Source organism: Vulpes lagopus, chromosome 3 (assembly GCF_018345385.1).
Source record: "Vulpes lagopus strain Blue_001 chromosome 3, ASM1834538v1, whole genome shotgun sequence".
NCBI lineage: Eukaryota > Metazoa > Chordata > Mammalia > Carnivora > Canidae > Vulpes > Vulpes lagopus.
This window is the reverse complement of record NC_054826.1, coordinates 152342891-152354580: the sequence shown is the minus strand read 5'-3', so window position 1 is coordinate 152354580 and position 11690 is coordinate 152342891. Positions and strand designations below refer to the sequence as shown.

Sequence of the window (11690 nt, the reverse complement as noted above, 5' to 3'; positions counted from 1 at the left end):
CGCATGCGCGCTCCTCCCCCGCGCTCTGTTCCAGCGCCTCAGCCCCGGCGGGAGCGCGGAGCCCGAGGGAGGGGCGCGGGCACGGGCGCGGGCGCGAGGAGGGCGGAGTAACCGTGCGGCCGGAGCGCGGGCGGACGCCCACCTTCTCCCTCCTCGCCGGAGAGGCCGACTTAGGAGAGGTAACAACAACAACAAAAACAGAAGGGCTTGTCCTAAGCCGCCGAGAGCCGAGGGGGACGCTGAGGAGACCCGGTGGGGGAGTTTGTGAAAGGCCTGGGGCGGCGCGCCGAGGAGGTCCTGACTCTCCTGGCGGCGCGGGCGGCAGAGGTTGAGGGAAGAGAAGGGCCCCGCCGAGGTGTGGAGGAGCCGCAAGTACCCGCGCGAGGCACTGACGCCGTCTCCTTAAAGACGGTCTCCGGGTGACTCGACTCTGTTCCCGGGCGGCCGGCCGTGGGTCCGCGGGCGCCGAAGGGGCAGGGAGGGGCCCTGTGGCGGGGGGCGGGGAGCCGCGGGGGGGGGGGCGTCTCCACCGTCGGCGTGTCGCGCGCTCTCCTCGAGGACGTTGTGAGCTAGTCGAGGTATTTGCTGCAGAAAACGCCCGTCTGTCTGCTCACGCTGTCCATTCCGTCGGGGGGTGGGGGTATCGACCCTTCGTGCACCTTGACAAGTAAAACTCGGTTTTGTGTTGTGGGCAAGTCCGTTCGTCCGTGCTTGCGTCCGTTGTCAGCTCATGACCTGCCCCCCTGAAGTCGACCTCGGGAGGAGTTCCTGGAGCGGGAGAGCAGTAGGATCTCAGCAAGCAGAACTAGGCGCAGCTGAAGCGGTTCACCCATGGAAACGTATGTATGATGTCACAGCGATTGACATCATACATGCGATTCAATACCTCAGCGAATACCCTAAGGTCTGCAGCAAACGAGAATAGTCTCATCACTAAGACCCGTTAGGTTTTTTTTGTAGGATGAGAGAATCCACATATAATCTGCTCTGATTGACAAAACCTACCCCTAAACGGTTTAGATCATTTTACAGGAATGTACAATGCTACTCAATTCGCACGAGAGACGTAATGACGAGGTTCATAAACCAAGGTATAAATTCCAGGCCCTACCACTTACCTTGGTATCCCGGGGCGAGCCACTTAAACTTGGCTGGGTCTCTCTTTCCTCATTTCATAATGAAATAATAAAGCTTCCCAGAATTCCTTTTTTTTTTTTTAATGGACAAATCTGTTCAGTATGCTATGCTCACCACAAGCATAGCAACCGTCTGTCCCCCTACAATGCTCTTACAGTCCCGTTGACTGTACCCCGGAGACCTACTTATTCCATAACTGGAAGCTCCCGCTCCTCTTCACCCCTTGTGCCTCTCCTAACCTCCCTCCTGCTGGCCGCTGGAAGTTTTCTCTGTGATTATGGGTGTATTTCTGGTTTTGTTTGTTAGTTTGTTTTTTAGATTTCAGGTGCAAGTAAAACCATATTGTATTTGTCATTTTCTGATTTCCTTCACTTAGCATAATATTCTCTAAGTCCATCCATGTTGGAAAGGGCAAGAGCTCATTCTTTTTCATGACTGAGTAATATTACATTACTGAATAATATTCTGTATATTCTTTATACAGTTTATCTATCAGTGGATACTTGGGTTGCTTCCATGCCTTGGCTATTGTAAGTAAGTAATGTTGCACAAAACATAGGAGTGCATATATCTTTTCAAATTAGGGTTTTCATTTTCTTTGGGAAATATCAAGTAGTGGAATTACTAGATGGTAGGTGTTTCTTTTTTTTAATGGTATTACTATTTTTAATTTTTGAAGAAACTCATACTATTTTCCACAGTGGCTGCACCAATTTACATTCCCACCAAAGGTACATGAGAGTTCCTTTTTCTATTTTTAGCTTTTGAAGAAACTGCATACACCTATTTCCACAGTGGTGCACCAATTTACTTCCCACCAACAGTGCATGAAAGTTCCTTTTTCTCCCCATCCTTGCCAACATTTGTTCTTATTTTTTTTCTGATACTAGCCATTCTAACAGGTGTGAAATGATATCTCTTTTGTCATTTTGATTTGCGTTTCTCTGGTGATTACTGATATTGAGCATCTTTTCATTTGTCTGTTGGCCATCTGTGTGCCGCCTTTGGAAAAATTCTTCAAGTCCTCTGCCCATTTTTTTTTAAAGATTTCATTTATTAATTTTAAGTAAGAGACAATGTGAGCAGAGGGAGGAGCAGAGGGAGAGAGGATCTTAAGCAGACTCCATGCCCAGGGGCGAGCCTGACATTGGGCTCAATCTCAGGACCCTGAGATTATGACCTGAGCTGAAATCAAGAGTTGGACGCTTAACTGACAGAGCCACCCAGGCAGCCCTCTTCTGCCCATTTTTAATATTAGATTGTTTTTTGTTATTGAAGTATAATTAACATACAATTTTATATTCGTTTAAGACATCTAATGATTTATCAGTTTCATGTATTACTCAGTGCCCACCACAATAAGTGTACTCACCATCTATCACCAATGTTATCACAGTATTATTGACTATATTTTTCATGCTGTACTTTTTGTTTCCATGACACTTATTTTATCATTGGAAGTTTGTACTTTTTAATCCTATTTCACTCATCTCCCCATGGTCCTTTGCTAACAGTTCTTTGTATTTAAGTATGTTTTTTGTTCATTTGTTGTTTAAATTCCTCATATAAGTGAAATCATATGATATTTGTCTCTGTCTTTTTTTCACTTAGCATAATACTCTCTAGTTCCATCCATGTTGTTGCAAAGGGCAAGATCTCATTATTTATGGCTGAGTAATACTCCATTGTGTATATATTCCACATCTTCTTTATCCACTAATCTATCAGTGGATGCTTGAGATGCTTCCCTATCTTGGCTATTATAAATAATGCTGCAATAAACATAGGGGTGCGTTTATCTTTTCAAATCAATGTTTTTGTTTTCTTTGGATAAATATCTAGTAGTGGAATTACTGGATCATATGGTGTTTCTATTTTTAATTTTTGAGGAACCTGAATAGTGTTTTCCACAGTGGCTGCACCAACTTGCATTACCACCAACAATGTCTTAGGAATTCTTTTTCTCCATATCCTCACCAACACTTGTTGTTTCTTGCCTTTTTTATTCTAATCACTCTGACTTGTAAAATGATCTTATTGTGATTCTGATTTGCATTTCCCTGATGATTAGTGATGTTGAGTATCTTTGCAGGTGTCTTTTGGCCATTTATATGTTTTTTTTGGGAAAATGTCTGTTCAGCTCCTCTGTCCATTTTTTAGTTGGATTATTTGTGGTTTTGATGTAGATTGTGTAAAAAGATTTATTTATTCATGAGAGACCTAGAGAGGCAGAGGGAGAAACAGTCAGGCTCCCTGTAGGAGCCCGATCCAGGACTTGATCCCAGAACTCCAGGATCACGCCCCGAGCCAAAGGCAGACTCTCAACCACTGAGCCACCCAGGCGTCCCTGTGTAAGTTCTTTATTTTGCATATTAACCCCTTATCAGATGTATAATTTGCAAAAATCTTCTCCCATTCAGTAGGTCACCTTTTCATTTTGTTGATGATTTCCTCCACTGTGCAAAAGCTTTTTCTTTTGATGTGGTCCTACTAGTTTTTTTATTTCCCTTGCTTGAGGAGTTGTATCTGGAGAAATGTTGCTGAGGCTGGTGTCAGAGATTATTGTCTTTGTTTTCTTCAGGTCTCATATTTAGGTCTTTAATCCAATTTGAGTTTATTTTCGTATGTGGGTTGAAGAAAGTGGTCTAGTTTCATTTTTTGGTAACTGTCCCATTTTCCCAGCACCATTTGTTGAAGAGACTATCTTTCCCTGTTGTGTATTCTTGCCTCCTTTGTTGTAAATTAATTGACCATATAAGCATGGTTGTATTTCCAGACTCTGTTCTGTTTCATTGACCTATGTGTCTCCTTTTGTGCCAGTACCATACTGTTTTTTTTTTTTTAATTTTATTTTTTTATTTATGAGAGACACACAGAGAGAGAGAGAGAGAGAGGCAGAGACACAGGCAGAGGGAGAAGCAGGCTCCATGCACCGGGAGCCCGACGTGGGATTCGATCCCGGGTCTCCAGGATCGTGCCCTGGGCCAAAGGCAGGCGCCAAACCGCTGCACCACCCAGGGATCCCAGTACCATACTGTTTTGATTACTATAGCTTTGCAGTATATCTGGAAATCTGGGATTGTGATTCCTCCCTCCAGCTTTGTTCTTTTCTCTCAAGATTGCTTTAGCTATTTGAGGTCTTTTGTGGTTCCATACGAATTTAGTATTATTTGTTCTAGTTTTGTGAAAAATGCTGTTGGTGTTTTGATAGGGAATGCATTGAATTTGTAAATTACTTGGGTGGGTAGTATGGACATTTTAAAAATATTGAATCTCCCATAAGCATGCAATATCTTTCCCTTTGTGTTGTCTTAAATGCCTTTCATCATTGTTTTATGGTTTACAGAGTATGGGTCTTTCACCTTCTTGGTTAAGCTTATTTCTAGGTATTTTATTCTTTTTGGTGCAATTGTGAATGGAATTGTTATCTTAATATCTTTTTCTACTACATAATAAGTGTATAGAAACACAACAGATTTCTGTTTATTCATTTTATATCCTGAAACTTTACTGAATTCATTTATCAGTTCTAGTACTTTTTAGTGGAGTCTTTATGGTTTTTTATGTATAGTATCCTGTTATCTGTGTATAATGACAGTTTAAGTTCTTCCTTACCAATTTGGATGCCTTTTATTTCTTTTTCTTGTCTAATTGCTGCAGCCTAAACTTCTAGTGCTATGTTGAATAAAAGTGAAAACGTGCATCTGTGTCTTGTTACTTAGCTTAGAGGAAAAGCTCAGTATTTCACCATTTCACCATTGAGTATGATGTTAGCTGTGGCTTTTTCATTAGTGGTCTTATTATGTTGAGGTTCTCTCTAAACCTGTCATGTTGAGAGGTTTTATCAAGAATGGATGTTGTACTTTCTTAAATTCTTTTTATGCATCTATCAAAATGATTATATGGTTTTTATACTTTATTAATGTGACTTTTCATGTTGATTGATTTGTGACTATTGGACCATCCTTGTATCCCTGGAATAAATCCTATTTGATCATGGTGAATTATTTATTTTAATGTTGAAATTGATTTGCTGATATTTGTAGAGAATTTTTGCATCTATGTGCATCAGGGACATAGGATTATGGTTTTCTTTTTCTTTTTTTTTTTTTTGTAATGTCTTTGCCTGGTTTTAGTATCAGAGTAATGCTGGACTGGTAGAATGAATTTGGAAGTTTTCCTTCCTCTTCTGTTTTTTGAAAAAGTTTGAGAAGAGCAGATAATAACTGTTCTTTAAATATTTGGTAAATTCACCTGTGAATATGCCTAGCGTCCTGACTTTTGTTTGTTAGGAACTCTTTGATTACAGATTGAATTTTGTTTGGTAATCCATCTGTTCAGATTTTTTTCTTTCTTATTCAATCTTGGAAGATTGTATGTTTCTATGAATTTATTTCTTCTAGGTTCAATTTGTTGGCCTATAATTTCCAATAGTAGTCTTTTTATAATCCTTTGTATTTCTGTGATGAAGTTTGTTACTTCTCTTTCATTTCTGTTATTATTAAGTCCTCCCCCCTTTTTTTTTTCTTGATGATTCTGGCTAAAGGTTTATTAATTTTGTTTATCTTTTCAATGGCTCACTCTTAGTTTCACTGATTTTTATTTTAGCTTCTATTTCACTTATTTCCACTCTGATATGATTTCCTTTCTCTCCCAGTTCCTTTAGGTGTAAGATTAGGTTGTTTATTTGAGATTATTCTTGTTTCTTGCAGTAGACCTGTAACACTGTAAAATTCCCTCTGAGAACTGCTTTTGATGTGTTCCAAAGATGTTTAGCTATTGTGTTCCTATTTTCATTTGTCTCCTTTTTTTTTTTTTTTTTTTATTTCCTATTTGATTTCCTTATTGACTTACTGGTTGTTTAGTAACATGTTTTCAAATCTTCACATGATTGTATTTTTTTCATGTTTTTAAATTTTTTTCTTGTAATTGATTTCTAGTTTCATACTATTGTGATCGGAAAAGATGCTTGATTTTACTTCAGTCTTAAATTTATTGAGATTTGTTTTGTGGCCTAATGTGATCAGTCCTAGAGAATGTTCTATGTGCACTTGAAGAGAATGTCTATCCTACTGTTTTTGGAGAGAATGTTCTATATATCTGTTAAGTTCATCTGGTCTGATGTCATTCAGAACCAGTTTCCTTGTTGGTTTTCTGTCTGGATGATCTATCTATTGATATAAGTGGGATGTTAAAGCCCCTTATTATTATCATATTACTTTCAATTTCTCCCTTTATGTCTGTTCATTTTTGTTTTATATATTCAGGTGCTCCTATCTTGGTGCATAAATATTACAATTATTATATCCTTTTCATGGATTGATCACTTTATCATTACATAATGCTCTTCTTTGTCTTTTCTTACAGGCTTTGTTTAAAGTTTGTTTTGTCTAAGTATTGCTACCCCAGCTTTTTTATTCCACTTCCATTTGCATGAATATATTTTTTCTATTCCTTTACTTGTAGTCTGTTTATGTCTTTAGGTCTGAAGTGAGTTTCCTGTAGGCAGCTTATAGATGGGTCTTGTTTTTTTTTTTAATCCATTTAGTCATGCTATATCTTTCATTTGGAGCATGTAGTCCGTTTACATTTAAAGTTATTATCAATAGGTACATACTTCAATTTTGTTCATTGTTTTCTGGTTGTTTTTATTGTTCTTCTATATTCTTTTGCTTTCTTTTCTTGCAGTTTATGACTTTCTTTAATATTATCCTTTGTCTTTATATTTGTATATCAGTTACAAGTTTTTGGTTTTGAATACATTCTAAATGTAAGTTTGAATACATTCTAAAAGGATTATATTTTTACTCTTTACCCCTTCAAATTTTCTGTATATGATATCATATTTTAGATGTTTTTATTTTGTGAATTCCTTAACTACTTTTTGAGATATAATTGATTTTATCACTTTTGTTGAACCTTCATCATGGTTTATAAGTGAATGATCAACTACCTTTACTATATGTTTGCTTTTACCAGTGAAATGATTTGTTTTTCATAATGTTTTTCTAGTTCTGGCCTTTTCCATTTAAAGAAGTCTCTTTCACTCTTCTTGTAAGGCCAGGCTAATGGTAATGAACTCCTTTAACTTTTGTTTGTCTAGAAGACTCTTTATCTTTCCTTCAATTGTGAATGGTAACTTTGCTCCTACAATATCTTTGGTTGTAGTTTTTTTTCCTTTCAGTATTTTGAAGATATCATGCCATTCTCTTCTGGCTTGCAAAGTTACTGCTAAACAAAATCAGGTGATACTTTAGCCTTATTTTCCTTGTATGTAATTAGTTGTTTTTATGTTGTTACTTTTGAAATTCTCTCAGTCTTTAGTTTTTGACATTTTAGCTATCATGAGGCTTGGTGTGACCTTTTTGTGTTTATCTTATTTGCAGTTCTCTCTGTGCTTCCTGTACCTAGATGTCTTCCTTACCTAGGTTGAGGAAATTTTCAGCTATTACTTATTCAAATAAGTTTTCTGCCCCTTTTTCTTTCCTCCTTCTGGGACTTCTACAATGCAAATGTTAGTAAGTCTGATATAGTCTCAGAGTTCCTTTAAGATTTCCTCATTTTAAAAATTCTTTTCTCTTTTTGCTGTTCAGCATGGGTACTTTTCATTACCCTATCTTCCAGATCACTGATCCATTCTTCTGCATCCCTTAACCTGCTATTGCTTTCCTCTAGTGTATTTTTCATTTCAGTTATTCTTCAACTCTGGTTGGTCCTTTTTTATATCTTTATCTCTTTCTTGAAATTCTCACTGGGTATATCCATTTGTATCTGTGGTCCTGTGAGCATCCTTATGACCATTACCTTGAACTCTCTCAGGTAGATTGCTTATCTTCATTTTATTTAGTTCTTTTTCTGACTTTGTCTTCATTTAGACAAATATTCCTTTCATTTAGACCATATTCCTTTGACTCCTTGTTTTCTTTCAATTCTGTGTTTGTTGCTGTGAAACAGCAACCTTACCCAGCCTTGAAGGAATGGTGTTGTATAAGAACCTTCCTTGTGTAGACTGCATGTGCCTGGTGGCTTTGACTGGCTGTCTGGAGCTGGAGTGAGAAACAAACTGGGAGTTTTATAGCACTCTGCATCAGGGCCACCCTGGTGGGATAGCTAGTGCTAAAGCAGGCATGAACTGGCAGTTCCTTGGGTTCTTGGCACCAGGTCATTTTTAAGCTTGTTTTTTTTTTTAGTTCTTCTACTCAGTCCCAAAATCATTTTGAAAAAATACCAAGAAATAGGTGGTTCTCTTTATAGAATAGTTAGAGTTGGGATCCCTGGGTGGCGCAGCGGTTTGGCACCTGCCTTTGGCCCAGGGCACAATCCTGGAGACCCGGGATCGAATCCCACGTCGGGCTCCCGGTGCATGGAGCCTGCTTCTCCCTCTGCCTATGTCTCTCCCTCTCTCTCTCTCTCTGTGACTATCATAAATAAATAAAAATTTTAAAAAAAAGCGGGGCTTGGTTGATGTCTTAAGTTTGCTTAATTAAAAATTTGTTCTAAATGAAAATGTCGTTTTTAATGCATCTGCAGAAATTTAAAATCCCAGCTTCCCAATTTGTGTGCCCATATACTGTAATTCTTACAGCTTTTTGGAACGAATTCTTGTGTAATAAGGATATTACCATGTATGTATCCGAGTTCTGTTTTACTTGGGTTCATAATATAGGCTAATATTAGTACAATGGCAGGAAGACTTTGGATAGGTATAGAAGTGGAAGTAACTAAATGATTTTTTTAAAAATATTGTAATTTAGTGTTTGAGGTGTTAAGATGACAAATTACATTTTTTAAATTATTGTAAGACATTTATATAGAAGTAACATGGGATCCCTGGGTGGCGCAGCAGTTTGGCGCCTGCCTTTGGCCCGGGGCGCGATCCTGGGACCCGGGATCGAATCCCACGTTGGGCTCCCGGTGCATGGAGCCTGCTTCTCCCTCTGCCTATGTCTCTGCTTCTCTCTCTCTCACTGTGTGCCTATCATAAATAAATAAAATTTAAAAGAAAAAAAAATTTTATAGAAGTAACATGAAACTAACTTGATATAAAAGATGTTATGGGATGCCTGGGTGACTCAATCAGTTATGTGTCTGACTCTTGATTTTGGCTCAGGTCATGCTTTCATGGTCATGAGATTGATCCCCATGTTGCACTCCAAGCTGTGTGGAGAATCATGCTTAAGATTCTCTCTCCTCCTTCTCTGCCTCTCCTGACTTGTACTCTCTAAAAAAATAATAGAAATTAAAATTTTTTTGTCCCAGGATATAATTTTTAAATTTTTATACCATTAGAACAATTAGTGAACTCTGGTGTGATTTCATAAAACTGTAACCAGTACCAAATCTCAGAAATTTTACATTTTGTTTCATTTGTTCACTAATTTAACATAAATCAAGATGGAATAATGGTTTGAAATCTTGGAAAGCGTTCTGTTGTGGTATTGATATTTTTTTTTGTATCCTTAAGGATTGTCTTTCTTGTAAATTGTCCTAAATCTTCTGAGAAAAATACAGGAAGCAACATATAAACATAGCTTAAAATACTTAAAGACTGGCATTTTCATCTGGGATAATTGTTCACATTTACTGTTGAGGTATCTAAGCCCAAGAAGAAGTATATGTAAAACGATTTCCATCATTATACAGCCATTTGTACAAATTCAGTCTTTTCACTTCCAGAAGCATAGTTCTACTGTATGTAAAATACCATATATATATTTAACTTTAATTTTCAACCTTGAGAAAATTGTTTAGAATACTAAAGTATGCCCTGATTACAAGTCTATCATAATTAGCACTGTATTTAATTATATAGGATATATGTTCTTTTCATTGCAATCATCAGTCCTACTTACTAATTAGGTATCTTTTTGAATTACTATAATATGAGTGTATACATTCCTAAGTTTTCATTTTTTGGTCTATTTTAAAGCTTTTTGTGTTTTTCTTTTCACCCAGAAATGAGTGGAATGCTATATAAAGTAAAAAATCGATTATAACTTTATAAATACTACTTAGATGAAGAAAGATAAAAAAACCCACAAAATTCCAACTGATGATCGCCCCATTCAGACATTGGTGAATATGTCCCTCAGTCCAAGCCGACCTTCCTCATCAGAGGTAAGAAAATCTTTTAAACTAAAATATAAGAAAGACTTGTTTAACATTGCTTCTGATAAGTTTCAAGAAAGAAAAAATACGGATTATATAGAGTATTAGATACTAACTCCACTGTGTATCTGGTTGTCTGATTATAGTTATTTTATTACAATTCTTTTATCTCTGGCTCATTTCCTCTAAGTACTCTGATTTTTTAAAAAAATTTTTATTTATTTATGATAGTCACAGAGAGAGAGAGAGGCAGAGACACAGGCAGATGGAGAAGCAGGCTCCAAGCAGGAGCCCGACGTGGGATTCGATCTCGGGTCTCCAGGATCGCGCCCTGGGCCAAAGACAGGCGCTAAACCACTGCACCACCCAGGGATCCCTAAGTACTCTGATTATACTGGAATCCCCAGTGCACTGATCCTATCACTTTTTTTTTTTTTTTAATTCTTCACCTTGTCATGCCCTGCATAGCGTAAATACCACAAAGCACTCTTGATTACTGTTTTGCTCACACTTTTGACTCTTTGTTCCTCTCTCATTTCATCGTATTGCTTGGCAAAACAAAACCCCTGGTTTATCGGATCCTTCACCAATGCTATACCTATGCCTACAATGGAACATGGCTGAAAAAAAAAAAAAACAACAACAACAACATGAAGACTGTTCTCACTTTAAATTCATGACCATGAATCTCAACTAGAACCTTTTGCTGGTACGCAGTCAGACTACTTTCCGCTTACTCACTTTTCTACTGTTCTAGAGAACTATTTCATACCCTCAGTACCTTCTCTCCATTTTCTATTTAAACCAGCTATAATCATTTTCACTCCACTACAGCATCAAAACTGCTCTTGTGAAATTCATCTCTACATTACTAAATATGTTGTTTAATTCTTATCCCACATATTCTGATCTATCTGTGCAAAACAGTTGACACTATTGATCACTTTTCTTTGGCATAATTACTTCATTTGACTTTTAGCATACACAATCTTGGCCTTCCTCCTACTTTCCTTGTTCATTTTCAGTCTTTTTTGCTAGGTTTTCTTCTTCTTGATCTCTTAATATTAGAGAATTTCAGGGGCCAGCTCTTCGTTCTCTTCTCTATCTGCATTCATTCCTTGATGATCTCAGTATAATGGCTTTAAATACCAACTTTATGATAAGGATTCCCAAATTTATATCCCTAATCTAGTCCTCTTTCCTAAACTGCAGATTCATATTTTCAACTGCTTTCTTGATATCTCCACTTGGATGGCCAGTAGACATCTTAAAAATCTTTTCCCCTTCCCCTAAACATTTTCTACCTGTGACTTTTTCTATCTCAGGTGATAACAAATCCATCCTTTGAGGATCTGAGAACAAATGCCTTGGAGTCGTACTTCTTTCTCAAACTTCACTTCTAATGTCCTGACTTTAACTTCAAATTATGTAAAAAATCTGACCAC

General features: G+C 37.6%; 1 protein-coding gene across 4 annotated transcripts in view; it reads left to right on the top strand.

Annotated features, from left to right (window-relative positions):
* The first annotated feature begins 29 nt into the window (after positions 1 to 29).
* Positions 30 to 11690, top strand: part of SPATA1 (spermatogenesis associated 1) — a 67010-nt gene continuing 55349 nt past the window's right edge. For 2 of the 4 annotated variants that reach the window (XM_041750603.1, XM_041750607.1), the window contains exons 1-2: positions 31 to 179; positions 10093 to 10254. In XM_041750603.1, the coding sequence (XP_041606537.1) occupies positions 10153 to 10254 (102 nt within the window). In that variant the 5' untranslated portion in view covers positions 31 to 179; positions 10093 to 10152. Of the gene's footprint in view, positions 180 to 3432; positions 3489 to 10092; positions 10255 to 11690 lie in introns of those variants that run through there. The other 2 variants (XM_041750605.1, XM_041750604.1) reach the window with 2 other exon arrangements.